The sequence below is a fragment of the Acinonyx jubatus genome, chromosome B1 (assembly GCF_027475565.1).
Source record: "Acinonyx jubatus isolate Ajub_Pintada_27869175 chromosome B1, VMU_Ajub_asm_v1.0, whole genome shotgun sequence".
Classification (NCBI taxonomy): domain Eukaryota; kingdom Metazoa; phylum Chordata; class Mammalia; order Carnivora; family Felidae; genus Acinonyx; species Acinonyx jubatus.
This window is the reverse complement of record NC_069382.1, coordinates 139,143,857-139,166,081: the sequence shown is the minus strand read 5'-3', so window position 1 is coordinate 139,166,081 and position 22,225 is coordinate 139,143,857. Positions and strand designations below refer to the sequence as shown.

Here is a 22,225-nt window from a genome sequence, read left to right as displayed (position 1 = left end):
AGATCTTTTCAGCACTTAGGAAGCTCCAATTGTCTAGGAGGACAGCCCATTTTTGGTACAATGCTTTTTTTTTTTTTTTGTACAGTGCTTTTTAATTTTTGTTTTGTGTTTTTGAGGCACTGATACTTTTTGTTACTTAATTAAGGTAGCTCTTTAAGTGGAGGCAGCCCCCAGCATCACTCGCATTTTACAGAGGAAGAAACATCCTGTTAAGGTATGTCGCAGTTCATATAACTAGTCAGTAGCTGGAGGAAGAACTGAAGCTTCACTCATAGGCCAGTGATTTTTTTTTTTTTAACTGCCTCCTATGTTTTTCTTTGAGCTTCTTGAACGTTTAGTGTCAAGACCAGCATTCTCTATTTGGGATAGTTGTTGCTTAAAAGAGTGGTGGCAAGAGATCACAGCGCCTGATTACTAAGTGAGCAAAAGAGACTAATAACATTATCTTCGTGTATGACAGAAATAACATTACATTAGACAAACCAAAAAGAGAACTAAAAGTTATTCTCTGCTTGTCACATTTTCTTCTCTTGTCTTCTAAAATTCCTTGCTCTCATAATTTTTTTTTTTTTTTAATTTTATCTCACTGTCATTTCTCACATTACGTTGCTGGTTCCTCCTCCTCTTACCTTGGGATGTCTCAGGGGCCAAGATCCCATCTTTCATCTTCATGTCTTTTGTATATAAATTCTTCACTCCTTGGGTGATCTCATTTAAGTCTCCTGGCTTTGACTATTGTCTATATCTTAATGGCTCTCAAATTTATGTTTGTTGTCCATATCTAATGGTTCTCAAATTTATATCTACAGTTGGGACATCTCCTGAACTTTAGATTCTTAAACTCATCTGCCAGTTCTAGATCTCCACTTGTATATCTTATTAGCACTTAACACTTGTCTAAAATCAAGCTCTTCATATTCTGTGGTCTTTCTCATGTCATTTGATGATAACTTCAATGTTTCAGTTGTCTGGGCCCAAACCTCAGAATATCCTCAACTCCCCCTTTTCCCCATACTTCACGTTAAATAAATAGTTGACAAATCTTGTTGATTTTACCCTCGAAATAAAATCCAAAATCTAACTTCTCACAACTCTATAGCAACTACCTTGCATGCTGTTACCATTCCTCACCTGGATTTCTCTATATTCTCAACAAGTAGTGAAATCGGTCCTATAACTTACTCTTATGCTCAAAATTCTGAAAGTCTCCCCATTTTTCTAAATCTAAAGTCCTTAGAATGGCCTGCAGTTGTTCTGTCCATGTTGTTATCCACTATTGAGCACTTCAGACAAAGCTAATTTGAATTGAGTGTGTCAAATACACATTAGATTTTGAGGACTTAGTACCAAAAACAGTAGAACACCTGAAATTTTTATACTGATAACACGTTGAAATAATATTTTGTGGTATTAGCTGTAATAAAATATGTTAATTTTTATTTCACTGGTTTCTTTTTTACCTTTTTTATTGTGGCTACTGGAAAATTTAAAATTATACATGTAGTTTACATTATACTTCCATTGGATAGCACTGCCCAAGGGTATTCCACATCATCTTGTTCCTGCTTAGTCCCACCCCCATTTACCCAGCTTACCCTCTGACCTGTTCACAGTTACCCTGTTCCCTCACTCATTGTGCTCTAGCCACACTAGCTTCCTTGTTCCCTCATCAACCCCAAGAACATTTCTGCCTTGGGAGAACTTTTTCTCCCAGCTGGGGTGAGTCTCAAACACTTTTTCTAGATACTTGTATGAGTAATTTTCTCATTTCTTTCAAGTCTTTGCTCACATGTCACCTTTTTGATGAGGCCTACTTTAACTTAAAGTTGCAACCCACTGTCCTCTTGACTCAGTCACTTTCACCCACTGGGTTTCCCCTTCTCCATCACTACCATTTTGTGTTTAATAGTGTTATCTCCCCCCGCTAGGATGTAAGCTCCATGAGGACAGGGATTTTTGTTTGGTTTGTTCACTAAATGCTTAAAGAAGTACTAGCACATGTTTTGTTGGCATATTCATTGTTGAATAAATGAAAAAATCAATGGATCTTCAACAAAATGCCACCCCTCTTCCATGTGTTGTAATGAATAATATTTAAAGTAATTTAAATCCACTTTGTGCTTTCATTTGTTCGAATTTACTTCCTTTATTCAACAGATGTTTAATGTGTGTGTGTGTGTGTGTGTGTGTGTGTGTGTGTGTTTAAACAAAAACTGTGCTATGTGATAGGGACAGAAATGGTGGATAAGCTATACACGTTCCCTCCCCATGATGCTTATCATTTATGAGGAGCAGACATTAATTGGCTATTTTCTTTAATTACAATTGTCCTAAGTGATGTGAGGGGAAAGTACAAGGTGCTATAGGAGTGTATGTGAGGAGGCCTAGCCTATTCTGAATCTTCAGGGAAGACTTTTCTGAAGTAGTAGTTTAATAGAGTCCCTGAAATGTCCCTCAAAGATCATAGGATATTTAGGAATTAGCTGTGGAAAGGGAATGGGGGGGCGTAGGGGAGAATGTTACAGATGGAGGGAAGATTAATTTTATATTTGAAAATACTAAAGTGGTTAAAAAACAGGGTGTGTCTTAGAAACTGAAAGGAGGCCGGTGTATTTGAAGTAGGGCAAGTATGAAAGAGAGTCCTGTTAGATGAAGATCACAGTAGGTTAGAAGTAGCTCATGGAGGACCTTGTTAGGAATTTACTTTATTCAATGATCAAGTCATCCAAGCATTTTAGGGATATCATGATATTTTCACTTTTAAATGATCCGTCTTACTGGTAGGTAGAAAAGAAATAGAGAAGACCAAGGGTAGAAGATAGAATAGTTTTGAATTTGTTGCAGTAATCCATATGGTAGATGACGGTGGCCCAGAGTGTGGTGGGTGTAGTGGGAAGGCAAAGACTAGATGGATAAGATCTCCTAGGGAAACTGAGGATTACAGAACTCTAACCTTTCAGTTTCAGGTATAAGAATAAACTGGCAAAGGAGGGGTGCCTGGGTGTCTGTTGGTTAAGCCTACTCTTGATTTTGGCTCAGGTCATGATCTCACTGTTCATGATTCAAGCACCACGTTGGGTTCTGCACTGATAGTGTGGAGCCTGCTTGAGATTCTCTCTCTCTGAAGATAAATAAATGTTTAAAAAAAAAAAAAGAATAAACTAGCAAAGGAGAGGGAATAATTTCTCTTTTCCAAGGGGTGGGTGTGGGAGTGACTTGAGAGTACAGATTCAGGTAGGTTCATAAGTAGTTGAGATAATTCTATTTTCTCTGAAGTAGCAAGCAAGGTTCTCTGCTAAGAGTGAGGGGAGAAGAAATGTGTTAATGGCATGTAATAATACACATAGACAAATTGACTACAGAGGGATTAAAAACACAGGTATGATGATCTAACAGTGCTATTTAAATCTAGCTGACCCTTGAACAGTGTAGGGATTAGGAGTGTGCCCCGCCCCCCCATTCCCATGCAGTTGCTAATATGCATATAACATTTTTTTAGTTTCTTATTTTTTTTAGTTTCTTTCTTTATTGAGTCTACCCCCAGCTAGTGGAACAGGGACAGACCATGGTAACTGTCACACACCCTCTCCCCCCCCACCTCGCTTCCCCCTAACTCAAAAATGGAACTGCTAATAGCCTAATGTTGACTGGAAGTCTTACTGATAACAGTTGATTAACATGTATTTTGTATGTTATATGTATTATATATTGTATTATTACAATAAAGTAAGCTGGAAAAGTTATTAAGCAAATCATGAGGAAGCGAAAATACATTTACAGTACTATACTGTATTTATTGAAAATCTGCATATAAGTGGATGCACGTAGTTTAAACTTGTGTTGTTCAAGGGTCAACATAGCGGTATTTTTGCAATTTGTTTTTTATTAGTCCATCACAGTTTCATAGATTTCTGTTGAAAAGTTAATCTCTGGTTGTCCTGACTTGGGATTCCAAATAATGGTGGTAGATTGTTTTATAGTAGGTTGGAATTACTATATTCAAGAGAATTATTATTTTGCGGATCTTGCCAAGGTTATTGGCTTCTTGTTTAGTACAATTAGAATTATTATTTGGAAGTGTTTGCCAAACCTTGAATGGATAATTGCTGTTCCTTCGTTTACCATGTGTGATATTTTTAACATTTATTTTTGAGAGAGAGTGAGTGCGTGTAGTCTTGGACAGAGGATCCAAAGCAGCCGCCACGCTGACAGCAGTGAGCCTGATGTGGGGTTTGAATTCACGAACTCCGAGATGGTGATCTGAGCTGAAGGCGGCCACTCAACTGACTGAGCCACTCAGGCACTCCTACCATGTGTGATTTAAAAAAAAAAAAATTTTTTTTTGGGGCGCCTGGGTGGCGCAGTCGGTTAAGCGTCCGACTTCAGCCAGGTCACGATCTCGCGGGCCGTGAGTTCGAGCCCCGCGTCAGGCTCTGGGCTGATGGCTCGGAGCCTGGAGCCTGTTTCCGATTCTGTGTCTCTCTCTCTCTCTCTCTGCCCCTCCCTCGTTCATGCTCTGTCTCTCTCTGTCCCCAAAATAAATAAAAACGTTGAAAAGAAGAAAAAAAAAATTAAAAAAAAAATAAAAAAAATTTTTTTTTAATGTTTATTTATTTTTGAGAGAGAGAGACAGAGGGCGAGCATGGGAGGGACAGAGAGAGAAGACACAATCTGAAGCAGGCTCCAGGCTCTGGGCTGTCAGCACAGAGCCCCACGTGGGGCTCAAACTCACAAAGTGAGAGATCATGACCTGAGCTGAAGTGAGATGCTTAACCCACTGAGCCACTCAGGTGCCCCTGCCAATTACTTTTCTTGCTCAAAATTATGTTTGTGAAATTCATCCATATAATATAGTCATTTTTATACTTCTCTAGCTTTCCATTATAGGAATATACCATAATTTATCTGTTCTACTGTAGGTAAATGTTTGGGTTTGTTTCTGCAGTTTTGCCATTATAAAAATGTTATGATGATAATGATGATCTATTTAAATTCCATTATAGTTGACATACAGTGTTATATTAGTTCCAGTTGTATGATATAGTAAGTCAGCAATTCTGTACACTGCTCAGTGCTCATCATGGTAAGTGTTCTCTTTAATCCCTCCCGTTCACCTGTATCACCTATCCTCCTACCCACCTCCCCTCTGGTAACCATCAGTTTCTTCTCTATAGTTAAGTCTGTTTTTTTTGTTTTGTTTTGTTTTGTTTTTTTTTGTGTGGTTTTTTTTTTTTTTTTGGTTTATCTCTTTGTTTTGTTTCTTAAATTCCACATGTGGGTGAAATCCTATGTTATTAGTCTTTTTCTGACTGACTGACTTCACATACCATTATAATTTTTTTTTTTTTTTTTTTTTTACTTTTTTAGCAGGCTCCATGCACTAGCAGTGTGAGCTCCATGTGGGGCATGGTCTCACAAACTGTGAGATCATGACCTGAGACGAAATCAAGAGTCTGCTGCCTAACTGACTGAGTCACTCAGGCACCCCGCCATTATAATTTCTAAATCCATCTATGTTGTTGCAAATGGCAAGATTTCATTCTTTTTTTTTTTTTAATTTTTTTTTTTAACATTTATTTATTTTTGAGACAGAGAGAGAGCATGAACAGGGGAGGGTCAGAGAAAGAGGGAGACACAGAATTTGAAACAGGCTCCAGGCTCTGAGCTGTCAGCACAGAGCCCGACATGGGGCTCGAACCCACGGACTGCAAGATCATGACCTGAGCCGAAGTCAGACGCTAACTGACTGAGCCACCCAGGCGCCCCAAGATTTCATTCTTTTTTTTTTTTTTTAAACTTTTTTTTATGTTTATTTATTTTTGAGACAGAGAGAGACAGAGCATGAACGGGGGAGGGTCAGAGAGAGGGAGACACAGAATCTGAAATAGGCTCCAGGCTCTGAGCGGTCAGCACAGAGCCTGATGCGGGGCTGGAACTCACGGACCGCAAGATCATGACCTGAGCCGAAGTCAGACGCTTAATCAACTGAGCCACCCAGGCGCCCCAAGATTTCATTCTTTATGGCTGAATAATATTTCTTTTCTTTTTTTTTTTTAATTTTATTTGAGTGAGAAGGAGAGGGGCAGAGGGGGAGAGAGAGAATCCCAAGCAGGCTCCGTGCTCAGTGCAGAGTCCAATGTGGGGCTCGATCCCATGACCCTGGAATCATGACCTCAGCTGAAATCAAGAGTTGGATGCTCAACTGACTGAGCCACCCAGGTGCCCTTTTATTATTTTTTAAGTAGGCTTCCATGCACAACGTGAGGCTTGAACTCACGAACCCGCTATCAAGGGTCGGATACTCAAGTACCACACTGTTTTGATTGAAGATTTGTAGGATATTTTGAAATCTTGCTTTGTCATACATTTAGTTTTGTTTTTCTTTTTCAAGATTGCTTTGGCTATTCACGGTCTTTTGTGGTTCCATCCAATTTTTAGGATTATTCTAGTTCTGTGAAAAATGCTGTTGGTATTTTGATAGGGATTGCATTAAGTCTGTAGGTCGCTTTTGGTAGTATGGACATATTAACAACATTTGTTCTTCAGTACATGAGCATGGAATATATTTCCATTTGTGTCCTCTTCAGTTTCTTTCATCAGTGTTCTATAGTTTTTAGAGTATAGGTCTTTCACCTCTTTGTTTAAATTTATTCCTATGTATTTTATTATTTTTGTTGCAGTTGTAAATGGGACTGCTTTCTTAATTTCTCTTTTTGCTACTTCATTATTAATGTATAGACATGCAGTGGATTTCTGTATATTGATTTTGTGTCCTGTGAGCTTACTGAATTCATTTATCAGTTATAGTAGATTTTTAGAGGAGTCTTTTGGGTTTTCTGTATAAAGTGTCATATCATCTGCAAATAGTGAAAGTTTGACTTCTTCCTTACTGATTTGGATCCTTTTATTTCTTATTGTTGTCTGATTTCTGTGACCAGGACTTCCAGTACTATGTTGAATAAAAGTGGTGAGAGTAGACATCTTTGTCGTTTTCCTGACCTTAGGGGAAAAGCTCTCAGTTTTTCCCCATTGAGGATGATGTTAGCTATGGGTTTTTCATACATGACATTTATTATGTTGAGGTATGTTCCCTCTAAACCTACTTTGTGGAGGGTTTTTATCTTGAAAGGATATTGTAGTTTGTTGCTTTTTCTGCGTCTGTTGAAATGATACTATGTTTTTTATCCCTTATTGATGTGATATACATGTTGATTGATTTGAGAATATTGAACTACCTTGCATCACAGGAATAAAGCCCACTTGATCGTGGTAAATGAGTTTTTTAATGTATTGTTGGATTCATTTTACTAATGTTTTATTGAAGATTTTTACATCTATATTCATCGGGGACATTAACCTTTAGTTCCCTTTCTTGTTAGTGCCTTTATCTCATTTCAACATCAGGGTAATGCTGGCCTCATAGAATGAATTTGGAAGCTTTCCTTCCTTTTCAATTTTTTGGAATAGTTTGGGAAAATTAGGTAACTCTTTTTTAAGTGTTTGATAGAATTTATCTGTGAGGCCACCAGGTCCTGGGCTTTTGTTTGTTTGTTGGTTGGAATTTTGATTACTGATTCAATTTCATAGCCAGTAATCGATCTGTTTATTTTCTGTTTCTTTCTACTTCAGTTTTGGTATATTATATATTTTTAGGAATTTACCCATTTTTCTAGGTTGTCCAATTTGTTGGTATATGATTTTTCATAATGCTCTCTTATAATCCTTTGTATTTCTGTGGTATCAGTTGTCATTTTTCCTCTTTCATTTCTCATTTTGGTTATTTGAGTCTTCTCTCTCTCTGATGAGTCTGGCTCCAGGTTTATTGGTTTTGTTGATCTTTCAGAGAACTACCTCCTTGTTTCATTGATCTATTGTTTTGTTTTGTTTTTTCTATATATTTCTGCTCTAATCTTCATTATTTTATTCCTTTTGCTGTTTTGGGATTTTGCTTGTTCCTCTTTCTTTAGCTCCTTTAGGTATATGGTTAGGTTCTTGATTTGAGATTTTTCTTGCTTCTTGAGATAGACTTGTATTGCTATAAGCTGTCCTCTTAGAACAGTTTTTGCTGCCTCCCAGAGATTTTGGACCACTGTGTTTTCATTTCCATTTGCTTGCATGTATTCTTTGACTTCCTCTTTGATTTCTTGGTTGACCCATTCATTGTTTAGTAGCATGTTATTTAGCCTTCATGTATTAGTGTTTTTTCCAGATTTTTTCTTGATTTCTACTTTCATAGTGTTGCAGTCAGAAAAGATACATGGTATGACTTTGATCTTTTTGAATTTGTTGAGACTTGCTTTTGTGGCCTAATATGTGACCTATTCTGTAGAATGTACCATGTTCTGAATATATCTGTTAGACCCATCTTGTCCAATGTGTCTTTCAAAACCATGGTTTCCTTGTTGATGTGCTGTTTGGATGATATCCATTGATGTAAGTGGGTTTTAAAGTCCCCTACTGTTATTATTGCTATTGATTACTCCCTTTATGTTTCTTATTATCTGCTTTATGTATTGGGTGCTTGTTGCATAAATATTTACAGTTGTTATATCTTCTTGTTCTGTTTTATGCTTTATGATTGTATAGGGTCTTTCTTTCTTTCTTTCTTTCTTTCTTTCTTTCTTTCTTTCTTTCTTTCTTTCCTTTCTTTCTTTCTTTCTTTCTTTCTTGTTACAGTCCTTGTTTTAAAGTCAATTTTGTCCAATATAAGTATTGCTACCCTGGCTTTCTTTTCACTTCCATTTGCATGATAAATGCTTTTCCATTCCTTTATTTTCAATCTTCATGTACTTTTTTTTTTTTTTTAAATAAACCCTACCCCAATGTGGGGTGTGAACTCATGACCTTGAGATCAAGAGTCTCATGTTGACTGAGCTAGACATGGCACTGCAATCTGCACATCTTTAGGTCTGAAGTGAGTCTTTTGTAGCCATATATAGATGGGTGTTGCTTTTTCATCCATTTTGTTGTGCTGTCTTTTGACTGGAGTATTCAAAGTAATTGTTGGTAGGTATGTACTTACTGCCATTTTGTTACTTGTTTTATGGTTCTTTTTGGAGTTGTTCTTTGCTTCTTCTATGGTTTGTTGTCTTTCTTTAGTGATATACTTGGATTCCTTTCTCTTTATTTTTGCATATTTATTACTGGTCTTTGATTTGTGGTTTCCATTAGGTTTATATATAATATGCATACAGCAGTCTAATTTGATTATTATTTCAATTAGAACCCATTCTTTATTCCTCTCCTCCCACTTTATAGGTATACGGTGCCCTACTTTATATGCTTTTATTTTTGTAAATCCCTTGACTGATTTTTATAGGTGAACTTATTTTTACTTCTTTTGTGTTTCCTACTTTTCTTATTCCTACTGGTGGTCTTTACCGTCCACTCAAAGAGTCCCCTTTAACATTCTTATAAGGCTGATTTACTGATCATGACTTCCTTTAATTTTTGTTTGGGAAACTGTCTCCCTCTATTTGAATGATAACTTTGCTGGACACAGTATTCTTGGCTGCAGTTTGTTTGTTTGTTTGTTTTTCCCATAGCACTTTGAATATATCTAGCACTCCCTTCTGACCTGCAAAGTTTGTGCTGAAAAATATGCTGATAGCCTTATGGAGTTTCCCTTGGATGTAACTTTTCTGTTGTTGCTTTTAAATTTTTTTCTTAATAACTATTTTCTGCCATTTTAGTTGGTCTTGAGGTGGACTTCCTTAGTTTGATTTTGTTTGGGGATCTCTACCTCCTGGATCTGGATTTTTGTTTTTTTTCCCCTAGATTTAGAAATTTTCAGCTATTATTTCTTCAAGTAAATTTCTTCTACCCCCTTTTCTTTTTCTTCTTCTGCGATTCCTATAATGTGAATGTTACTACGCTTGATGGTGTTGCTGAGTTCCCTAAGTCTACTTTCACATTTATTATTATTATTTTTTCTCTTGTTTAGCTTTATTGCTTTCCATTACTCTGTTCTCCAGGTTGCTCCTGTTTTCCATCTAGTGTATTTTTAACTTCAGTTATTGAGTTTTTCATCTTTTTTTTTTTTATGTTTTCTATCTCTTTGTTAAAGGTCTTGCTGAGATTCTTTACTCTTTTCTCAAGCCTAATGAGTATCTTTATGACCATTACTTTAAATTCTTTGGGCTCCTGGGTTGCTCAGTTGGTTAAGCATCTGACTTCAGCTCAGGTCATGATCTCATGGTCTGTGGGTTTGAGCTCCACATTGGGCTCTGTGCTGACAGCTCAAAGTCTGGAGCCTGCTTCAGATTCTATGTCTCCCTCTCTTTCTGTCCCTCCCATACTCATGCTCTGTCTCTCTCTCAAAAATAAATACACATTAAAAAATTTTTTAAATTCTCTATCAGGCATATTATATATCTCCATTTTGTTTAAGTCTCTTGTCATTTTGTCCTGTTCTTTCATTTGGGACAAACTCATCTGTCTTCTCATTTTGTCTAACTCTCTGTGTCTGTTTTTGCATGTTAGAAAAGTTAGCTATGTCTCCTGCTCTTGAAAGTAGGACCTTATGAGGAATAGGTTCTGTAGTGCCCTGCAATGCAATGTCAGTGTCCCCTATTCACCAGAACCTGGAACTTCAGGTGTGTCTCCCGTGAGTGTTGAATGTGCCCTGCTGTTGTGGCTGAGCCATGTTTGCCTTCAGTCCAGTCATCTGCAGTGGCTCTCTTTGTCTTTTATGGGCAGGATCTGGTCTCTGTGGTGTCAGTGGGCCAGTCTGGGGCCCCCTTGGGCTCTAATTGAGTCAGGTCAGGTGTTTGTCAGAGATCCAGGAGCATCTAACTTCAGGTGAACATGGGGGCAGCGTGCTTGGTGCCAGCAAGGCCCTGAGTTAGCAGGGCAGGACCTCCAGAACTAGGGACTGAGTCAGGTTGTGTTGGAGGCAGCAGATCTGCAGAAGTGCTTGGGGTAGCGATGCATGGTAAATGTTTATGTGAATCTGCTGTGGGAGGAGACCTGGATTGGAGGCCTGGCTGGAAGGGGCATGTCAGCAGGAGAACTGGGGGCAGGGTGCACTGTTAGCAAGTTAGCAAGTGTTGGCATTGCGCTGGTTCCCAAAGGTGTTGGTGTGTTTATGCTGGGGGTGAAGCATGGAAATGGCACTCACCAGCAATTTTGTTCCTGGAGAAGTCTGTCAAGGACCCTGGCTCTCCAGTACACAATGAGATTTGTATAAACATATCTCCCTCTCATATACCTGAGGCATTGTTCAACCTGCTGTTTCTGTGCCCTATCTCCATGGGGCTGTTTGTTGTGCTGTCTCTTTAAGGGCAAGGGCTCAGTTTCCTTTCGCCCTCCTGGCTCTGCCACCTGTCTGTCCCTTGAGCTTGCTGATTTCTTTTAAAGTTCCAAATATTAAGCCTCGCTGATTGTAAGAACTCTGGAAATTCAGTCCCTCTGGTTTCAAAGCCAAATGTCACGAGGACTGGTCTTCCTCCTCTGGGCTGTCTTGGTGTGAGGGTTTATTTCTCTGCTTTCTCTATGCCCATGGTGTTCCTTCCTCTTGTGGACAGTCTTGCAGTTCCATGTGGCTCCCAACCGCATCCCTGTCCTTCCAACCCTCTTCAAAGTGGCCTCTTCTCTACGTTTAGCTGTGGAGAGTCTGTTCTGCCAATCTTTGGGTTATTTTCTGGGTTACTTACACTGAATTGGCCGATATCTAATTGTGTCTCTGGGACGAGATGAGCTTATGGTCCTCATACTTTGCCATCTTCCCCAGAAGTCTCCTGATGTTATGATGATGTTATTTTTGTGCATGTCTCTTAGTATACGTGGACAGGAGTTCCTCTAGGATATATTCCTGGAAGTGGAATAACTGCATCATTGATATGTGTATGCCTAGACTCATTGAGTTACGTCATATTGTTTTCCATAATGGTATTCCAATTCATACTCTTCTCTGCTATGTGTAAAATTTATCCTTAACATTTTAAAAAAACTTTTTAAAAAAAGTTTGGCCAGTCTGATGTATGTAAAACATTGCTGCTTAAATGCTGTCATCTAGAAACTGTTACCTGTCCACAATGAAATCAAAGCACTGTTCATTGAAGAAGTCTTATGAAAAAAATATTGTCAGCTGCAGCAAAATACTTAGGGATGTGGTTTATTTTACATGCTGGTGTAATGTTAATTTAGAGGCCTACTTTAAACAGCAATGTCAAATGGTATTTTATTGTGGTTTAAATTAATATTTATGTGACTACAAATGAGATTGTGCATTTTTCCATGCATTTCATGCATCATTTATGTTGCCTTTTCAGTTAGAAACCTGTTCGTCTCTTTTATTTTTTTAATTAGGTTGATCTTACATATTCTGGATATTAATTCTTTGTTATATATGTTGTTATTCTCTCAATTTTGGCTTGTCTTTCACTTTCTTTAATAAACAGATAGGCTTAACACTAATAAGTCATTTTTGGCCAGTGCTTTTGCGTTTTGTTTGTGAAATTGGTCCCTCCTAAATGATCAAAAAGATACTTTCCTGTATTCTGAAAGCTTTTAGTTTTGCCATTCAAATGTAAATCCTTGGTCCATCTAAATTTGATTGGTGTGTGGTGTGTGTGTGTGTGTGTGTGTGTGTGTGTGTGTGTTATGAGATAGGGATCTAAATCTATTCTTTTCCCTATGAATAATCTCTTTTCTTAACACCACCTAATTGAATTATTTGCACAATGATCTACAATAACATTTGTCATATTTCAAATATCCACATGTGTATGGGTCTGTTGCTAGGCTATTTTTGTTTTATTAATTTGTCTTTCTATACTTGTGCCAATAGCAAAGTGTCTTAATTACCATAACTTCATAACACATTGATCTCTGGTAAGGCAGTTCCCTCCACTTAGCTGTTATTCTTCAGATGTACATTGGGCAACTCTGTGAATGTATTATACATATAAAAAGAGAAAAAATTAAATTATTAAGAAATTCAGGATATATATTCCATAATAGCAGAGCTAACATATTCTGTTGAACCTGAACTACATTAAGTTAAAAATAAATGAAGACAGGGGGCACCTGGCTGGCTCAGTCAGTAGAACATACAATTGTAGATTTCATGGTTGTAAGTTTGAGCTCTACATTGGGTGTACAGATTACTTAAAAACAAAATCTTAAACAAAAAATGAAGACAATTGTTGAATTAGATGTTTACTTGGCTTTAGTTTCACATATTGTAGGTTCTATTATTATACTTAAAAAATTTTTTTTGATGTTTATGTATTTTTGAGAGAGAGAAAGAGAGACAGAGTGCAAGCAGGGGAGGGGCAGTAACAGAGGGAGACACAGAATCCAAAGCAGGCCCCAGGCTCCAGCTGTTAGCACAGAGCCTAACATGGGGCCCAAACTCACCAACCCGGAGATCATGACCTGAGCTGAAGTCAGACACTTAACTGACTGAGCCACTGAGGTGCTCCACTATTACACTTTTTAAAGAATGGTTGAGACTCATAAAATATTTAATGTTTTTGTTTTTTTGTTTTGGAAACATTAAGAATATAAAAAGTATGGATGTAATGATTAATGTATTTTTTTTCTTTCAAGTCTTGATACATCGTCAAAAGCATGGTCTTTCCAAGACGACTTGTCAGACATCTCTTTATCCTTGTTCTGTAAATGTTTGGGTGCCCAGCAGATATTTTGCTGCTGCTACAAAGTAAGTATTTTTTTTTAATTCATTTTGTTTGCATTCATTTAAAATTTTGATTAAAAAACATTATGCTTTGTCCCATAAATATGTACAGGGACATATAGTTGTAAAAGTTTATCATCTCTGCTTCTTTGACCTTTTATAGTTCTAAAGAAAAAAATATGACTTATTATAGTAATACTTAACATATATTGAACACTGGCATTCAATAATTAATTTATTTTCCACAGCAACTTTATGTGCAAGCTGTTGTTATAATGTTATGTTTTTGAGTTGAAAAGTAAGGCACTGATAGATTAGATAACTTGCCTAGGGTCACAGAGCTAGTAAGTGTTGGAGCTAAGATTTTGTGATATGATAAGAAATATTTATATTGGTCTCTGCCCCCAGTGCTTGATACAGAGCTCTTAAAACCTCTTGTAATTTTCTGGGTGATAGGAGCATCTTTTGTTCTAATAAGGCAAATCTTGGTAGACTCTTAGGTGAGGGCTGGTCACCAGAAAGAGCAAGCCATGATTAGACTCTTTCAGCCCTGGGGTGCCTGGGTGGCTCATTCAGTTAAATGTCAGACTACAGCTCAGGTCATAATCTCATGGTTCTTGAGTCTGAGCCCCACATCAGGCTCTGATGGAGCCTGCTTCGGGTTCAGTGTCTCCCTCTCTCTGCCTGTCCCCTGCTCGCTCGCTCTCTCTCTCTCTCTCTCTCTCTCTCTCTCAGAAAATGAATAAAACACTAAACAAATTAAAAAAAAAAAAAAGAATAATCTTTCAGCCCTGCCAGGGAGAGAGGCTAGAGATTGAGTTCATAATTGATTATGCCTCCATAAAAATCCCAGTACTGTGGGGGGTTCTAAGAGTTTCTGGATTGGTGAATATATACGTGTGCCAGAAAGGTGACTCACCCAGACCCACTGGGGAGAGAAACTCTTACACTCTAGACTCTTTTGGACCTTCCCCTATGTCCCTGTTCGTCTGTATCCTTTATCATATTTTTTATTGTATAATAAACTGGTAAATGTTAAGTAAGTGTTTCTTTGTGCTCTGTGAACTATTCTAGTAAATTATGAAGTCTGTGGAGGGGCTCACAGGACGCCTTGATTTCTAGCCATTTGGCCAGAAATACCAGAGGCCCTGAATTGCAGTTGGCATCCGAAGTGGGGGCAGTCTTGTGGGATTGAATCCTTAACTTGTGGGATCTGATGCAAAATCCAGGTAGATAGTATCAGAATTGTGTTCAAGTGTTGGATACTTGGCTGATGTCAGATGATTGGTTGGTGTAGGAAAAAAAAAACACATACATTTAATGTCAGAATTGTTTCTTATTTAACTGTATTCCTCGTTTTGCATCTTGCTTGCTTTTAACTTAACAGCGTATCATAGGCGTGCCTGGGTGACTCAGTCTGTTAAGCATCCAACTCCTGATTTCAGCTCAGGTCATGATGTCACTGTTCGTGGGTTCTAGAGCCACATCGGGCTCCTCCACACTAAACAGCATAGATCGTGCTTGAGATCTTCTCTCTCTGCCTCTCTTCTGCACTTGCTCTCTCTTTCTCTCTCAAAATAAAGAAATAAACTTAAAAAAATGATATATCTTGGAGATAGTTTTAGATGGAGCTGTCTAGTTATTTTTTTTAATGAGATATAATTGACACATAATATATTAGTGTCAGGTGTACAACATAATGATTCAATATTTATATATTTTGGGAAATCCCCATAAGAGTAAGTCTTGTTAATATCTGTCACTATATAGAGGTGTACTTTCTTTTCTTGTGATGAGAGCTTTCGAAGATTTACCCTCTTAGCAACTTTCAAACAGACCATACAGTATTATTAACTGTAGTCACCTTGCTACACATTACATTTCCATGATTATTGATTTTATAAGAGGGAGTTTGTACTTTTGACCACCTTGGCCCATTTCACCACCCCCGCCTTGCCTTTGGTAACCACCAATTAGTTCTCTGCATCTGTGAGTTCATTTTTTTTTTTTAAAGATTTCATGTATAAGTGAGATCATATGGTATTTATTATTTTTTGTCTAACTTTTATCAGCATAATGCCCTGAAGGTCCATCCATGTTGTCTCAAATGGCAAGATTTCATTCTTTTCTTATGACTGAATGATAAATATTTCATTGTATACATGTGCCGTATTTTCTTTATCCATTCATCTGTTGATGGACACTTAGGTTGTTTCCATGTTTTGGCTCTTGTAAAATAGTGCTATAATGACCTGCATATAATATTTCATCATGTGAATATACCATAATTTATTTAACCATTTCCCTATTTCCCTCTATGATACACATTTATCTTTTTAATCTTTTGCTAATACAAATGATCCTGCAGTGAATAATCATGTACATAGATCTTGTCAAAGATTATGAATACATTTGTAGTATAAACTCTGAGAAATAGAATTTTTGAATCAAAAGATATGTGCATTTATAATTTTGATAGGTAATGCCAAATTGCCTTCATAGAGATATTGACAATTTATGTTCTTGCCAGTAAATAGTATTAGAATGCCTCTTTTTCCATATACAGTGTAGTTAAAATTTTTGAACTCTGACAATTTGCTGGGTAATGAATGGTATAATCAAGTTTTAATTTATGTTTATTATTATTGAGGTTGTATATCTTCATGTGTTAAAAAACCATTTATATTGTTTATTATGGATTTTCTTCATGTTCTATTCCAATTCTTTGATTAGTAGGAGCTAATAAAATAAAATTACATAAAATTACATAAAATAAATTAGTACATATTTTGTACTATATATAACCTTTTATTTTAATTGCTGTGGAAGAGAAATGGACCAAGTTCTATGGGATCACAGATATAAGGTAAATTAATTCTACCTGGAAAAGGGTATGGCAAGAAGTATTTGAACTGGGTCCTGAAAGAATTTTGCAGGGGGGTTGAGAAAAAAGTATTTCAGTGGTACAGAAGCATGAAAGTGAATGATATGGACGAATACTGTCTGCTATGGCTTAATACAGGATGAAGAGGGAGGTGGCAGAAATATAACTAGAAAGGAGCCTTCCTTTTCAGTGTGCATAGTACCCAGTGGATTCTTTTTTGTTGTTAAGTTAGAGGAGTATTGGGTTCTACCTGGTTACATCCCTATCCCTCCAGCAGTGAATGAGTGCCTGCATTCTTAACCTCTCTTGATATCATCAGTCTTTATTTCTGTTTCTTCATTGTATTCTAATTTATATCTTTTGCTTATTTTTCTTTTGAGCAGTTTGTCTTCTTTTCTGCTTTTTGAAAATATTTATTAGGGATATTAATTACTGTTAGAATATTTTATCTTTAAATGTTTGCTTTTATCCTATAGAAAATTTTCATTTTATGTCTTCCCCATATTCTCTTCCAGTGCAACTTTAAAAACAATTTTCACTCATCTAAAAACTATAGCGTGAGAAATATGCAATGTAAAATAAAACTGGTAAATTATTAGCAGATGATTTCTTTCATGTCTGACAAATGAGAATTATTCAATAGCTTGATGAGAATCATAGTATTTGTAATTTTAGTGGTGGTTTTAATTTTTTAAGGTACCGATTTTATAATATAGTAAGAAATAGTTTTGTATGGAAATTTTTTTTTTTTTAAATCAGAGCTGAGACAGGTTGGAGAGGCTTGTGCTTGCTTCTCTCTTCTCTCGTCATCTTGAATCTCTTCACTCCTCCATGTATGTGCATATACCCATGGTTTGCCAGTGGCAGATCCTAATAAAGAAAGGCCACTTGATCATCTCTGACTCTGGTTCTGTTTCTCTGTTGATAATAGGCTCTTTTTTCATGTATCTCAAATTTTTTGACTGTTGAACATCTTGTGTAGAACAGTTGAGACCGAAGTACCTAGTATTTATGCCTGGGAATGCACATGCCTCTTCTTGTCACAGTGTTCAATCAGTCCAGTCAGAAGTTGAGCTAGGTTTTGGTTTTGTTGTTGCTATGGTTACCACCAGCTTCACATTTCTGTACTTTACGTTGTGCTTAGGGTGGGGGCTGGGTTGCTAGAAGGTTTTTCTCAGCGTTTCTGTTTTATGCTCTATTTTCTGCCTTGCCTGTGCAGCTGTGCCTCAGAGGGGGGTCTCTCTGCATACTCTTTCCCCTCCCCTGGTATAGATTGCTGTTGCTTATTAGTGTCTGCTAGGCTGGTGATGGGTGGAGGAGGGATATTCTGTTTTCCAAGTCCAGCCTTTTTCTTAAGTAGATGCAGTGTGGCTGGACCTTGGGAATGGGGTTTTCTCAGTATTTCTGTCCCTTCTCCTTTTGGTATTTATTTATTGCAGGTCTTGTGCCAGTGTCCAGGCCCTTCCCCTGCTTTACTGTACTGGTGAGGATACTGTGCTCAGGACTATTTCCTGACCTACCCCTAAGGGTAGAAGTTTTGGTGTTTTTTTCTTTCTTTTCCCTACACCTGTGCCCTACATGTTTTCAGGGTTAGATGCCTTTCTGGCAGCAGTGGCTAACTCTGTGCCTGCACTCTTCAGGAAGGTTTTCTAGTCTCCTGGCCTGCTCCAGTCTTTCCCAGGAGCATCTGGTGGAGGTCTGTGGAAAGGGCCTGTAAATTGAGTGTGAACTCCCCTTGTGTGTGGATTTCCCAGGGAGTTTCTAGTAGTCCTAAAATTGTAGCTGATTTTTTTTTCTTCTTACCTGCTTGCCTTCTATACTCTGCCATGGGTGAGAGTGTCCTGAGTATGCATATGGAGGGGGCATGGAGAATGTGGACTGATTCTCCTTGGATTTAAGGCTACTTAGTTGCCCTGTGATCTCAGCTTTGTGATGCATTCAAGAAAAGTCATGATTTTATCCAACTCTCTTATTGTTAGTGCTCTTTCCAGTTTTTATTTTTTAATTTTCATTTGTTTATATTATTATTGACTGTTTTATTCTTTTGGCTTTCACATTGTAAGCATAAGCAGAACTTCTGCATTTAGTTTCATGAATAAACCAGTGTCAGAGATATTAGTGAATTTATTTTCAGGATTACACTAAGAAATAAGATGTCCAGATATTTGCATTCCATTAATAATTACATGCCCTAGGCATTTTGTCTTTAGTTCTGTTTAGCTCAGTGTAATTTGACAGAAGTTGTGTATCACCGTGCTGCCCGGATCCTATCCCCCAGTTCCTCTGTGTAAAGGGTTTTTCAGCCTTGAAGGGCCTTGGATCTCTGGGGTCACAGATCTTCAGAGGTCTTGAAGTGAGCTTTATTACAGCATTGATTTTGGGGCACCTGGGTGGCTCAGTTGGTTGGGTGTCCAACCGGCTGAGGTCATGATCTCACGGTTCAGGGTTCGAGCCCTGTGTCGGGCTTTGTGCTGACAGCTCAGAGCCTGGAGCCTGCTTTGGATTCTGTGCCTCCCTCTCTCTCTGCCCCTCCTCCACTCACATTCTGTTTCTGTCTCTCTCTCTCAAAAATAAATAAACATTAAAAAAATTATTACAGCACTGATTTTTTTCTCATTTGAGTATGACTATGGAATTATTTTTTCTTTTACACTTTGGGTGTTAAGGGACAGATGAGGCAAGGGGAGAGTTACTACTTGAGTAGTCTCTTATTACTCATTTAATGTATGTGGTTGAGGTACCAAGGTAACTGCAGCAAAATTCTCTTTGATTCAGACTGCCAGGTATTTCTCCCTCATGTTGGCAAACCCCTTTTTAGTACGATTTTTATTCCCCAAGATTCACAGTATTTAAACTCTCCTGATAGGGCCTTACATTTGCATGAGCAACAGAGTTCTTCTGGATGCGATTCTAATGAATAAAGATAGCCATTTTTTGAAGGGTCATGGAAAATAGGCTGTCAGTCTACAAAATTAATTATTGACAGATTTTATTGTGTGTTTTTTTAATTTTGGAAGAAAGTGTTTTTTTAGAGTCCTATTTGATCTGTGTTATAATGTATTATGCTTTTTTTTTTTTTTCTTTATCCAAAACAGTGTTCTGGGGCACCTGGGTAGCTCAGTACATTGAGCATCCAACTCTTGATTTCAGTTCAGGTTATGATCCCAGGGTTGTGGAATTGAGCCCCGTGTTAGGCTCCACGCTCAGAATGTGATATTCTCTCTCTCTCTCTGTCTCTCTCTCTCTCCCCCTCTGCCCCTCTCCTCCGCTTGTGCTCTCTCTCTCTCTAAAATAAAATAAATCTTAAAAAACAATAGGGGCGTCTGGGTGTCTCAGTAAGTTAATCATCTAACTTGATTTTGGCTCAGGTCAAGATCTCATCCGGCTCTGTGCTGTCAGTGTGGAGCCTGCTTGGGATTCTCTCTCTCCTCTCTCTGCCCCTCTCCAGGTCATGCATGTGCTCTCTCTCTCTCTCTCTTTGTCTCAAAATAAATAAACGAACATTAAAAAAAAAAAAAACAAACCTGTGTTTCCGTTTGTAACTTAAAAATATTTTTCTTGAATCACCTCAAATATTTTGTGAAACAGAGATCAAAGTAGAAGTAAGTAGGGGTGCCTGGGTGTCTCAGTTGGTTAAACATCTGACTTCGGCTCAGGTCATGATCTCACAGTTCGTGGATTCCAGCCCTGCATTGGTCTCTGTGCTGACAAATTGGAACCTGCTTTGGATTCTGTGTCTCCCTCCCTCTCTGCCCCTCCCTCGCACGCGTGCACACACACGCACTCTCTCTCTCTCAAAAATAAATAAACATTAAAAAATTTAAAAAAGTATAAATAAGTAAATTGCTGTATATCTCAATTCAGTCTCTTTATGTATCAGACTTCTTTTGAGTTTTGCAAATATTTATTAACATAAAAATCACATTTCAGTCCTTGGGAATTTGATATTAATTGCAATTTGAATGGACAGGTTCAGCCATGATTACAAATTTATTGGTAAAGTCAGCATTTATCTAAAGTAAATCTATAGGTTACAGCTAGGACATTTATTTGTTTTATTTTAGATGGAGATTTTATTACCAAAACAGGCACTCTCAGGATGCCTGGGTGGCTCAGTTGGTTAAACGTCCTACTTTTGATCTTGGCTCAGATTGTGGTCACATGGTTTGTGGGATTGGGCCCCAGTCGGGCTCTGAGCTGGCAGCATCAAGCCTGGTTGGGATTCCCTCTCTCCTTCTCTCTCTGCTTCTCTCTCTCTCTCAAAATAAACTAAAAAAAAAAAAAAAAAAAAAAAAGCATGTTCTCCAGGCTCCTTCTTTTATTGGCCTCCCTGTTCTTTTACTAAATATAAAATAAAAAATGTGATTTCTCCACTTTGGAAGGTTCAGAATTTTGTGGACTACTTCCAAAGTAGCTGTTGAGGTGTGTTGTATCCATCCACTGGGGCACCTGCTTAGACTTGTCATCAGTCCAGAAGGACACCTGTGTCCCATTAAAAATGAGCATTGTCATTATCTGCTATTCTATTGAATTGCTTGTTAGCTGGGAGGATGCTGTTAATTGTGGTAGTTAGGATTCGTTGAGTGCTAAAAGAATGGGAGAGAGAGAATCCCAAGCAGGCTCTGATCTGCACTGACAGCGTGGAGACTGATGCAGGGCTTGAACACATGAACTGTGAGATCATGATCTGAGTCGAAATCAAGAGTTGGAGGCTTAACTGACTGAGCCACTCAGGCACCCCTAGTTTCTTTAAAAAAAAATTATTTTGCCATCATCTATTTCTTGCACATAAATTTTATAGGACCCCATGTTAGTTTTCTGTTGCTGCCATAATAAATTACCACAAACTTTGTGGTTTAAAACATCCCAAATTTATTATCTTGCAGTTCTGTGGGTCAAGTCAGCCATGGATCTCACTGGGCTAAAATCAAGGTGTCAGCAGGGCTTCTTTCCAGACTGGAGGGGAAAATCTGTATCCTGTCCATTCCCATTTTTGAGAGGCTACCCACATTCCCCAGCTTGAGGGCCCCTTCCTCCATCTTCAAAGCCAAGAATGGCAGATTCCCTTTCATGCTCAAATTTCTTTTGTCACTTCCCACCTCTGTCAGATGCAGGTGAAAGGGGAAAGTTTCTCTGCTTTCAGGGACTTGTGTGATTAGATTGTACTCCCTGGATTATCCAAATAATCTCCCTATCTGGAAGTCTTTAGCCCGAAGCACATCTGCAAAGTCCTTTTTGCCATGTAGATATTGCCTTTTTGGAAAGCCATTATTTTGCCTACCACAGAACCCAAACCTTTTTCTAGAATATTATTTAACTAATTTAAAACTTTATGGTTAAAAGATTATAGGTATGATTTGAATTAATGCTGAGAAAATATATTATCTCTAGCTGTCTTGTTTTTTTCTTTTTTTTTAGCTTCAAACTCTTACCTGCAATTACCTGTTGAACATATTTTCCTAGATATTTTGTAAACACCTTGTTAGCTTTTGTTATATACCAGACCACTCAAGAGTTACTTATCATTGCCCACACATCTATGGCTCAGCTGATTTAAGCTTTGGATGGGTGTTTCTTACGACCTTGGCTGAGCTTGCTGCACATCTGTGAGTCTGTAGGTCAGCTGAGAATTGTCCAATCTAGCCTGGGGTTCTGTGGGGGCAGGTCTCTTTCATGTATCTCTCCTTCTCCTGCCTTTG

At 37.9% G+C, this 22,225-nt stretch overlaps 1 protein-coding gene across 2 annotated transcripts in view; it reads left to right on the top strand.

The window, feature by feature from the left end:
• MRPL1 (mitochondrial ribosomal protein L1) overlaps positions 1–22,225 on the top strand; it is a 101,095-nt gene that overhangs the window by 1,026 nt on the left and 77,844 nt on the right. For both annotated transcript variants that reach the window (XM_027058944.2, XM_015074380.3), the window contains exon 2: positions 13,555–13,666. In XM_027058944.2, the coding sequence (XP_026914745.1) occupies positions 13,555–13,666 (112 nt within the window). The remainder of the gene's footprint in view (positions 1–13,554; positions 13,667–22,225) is intronic.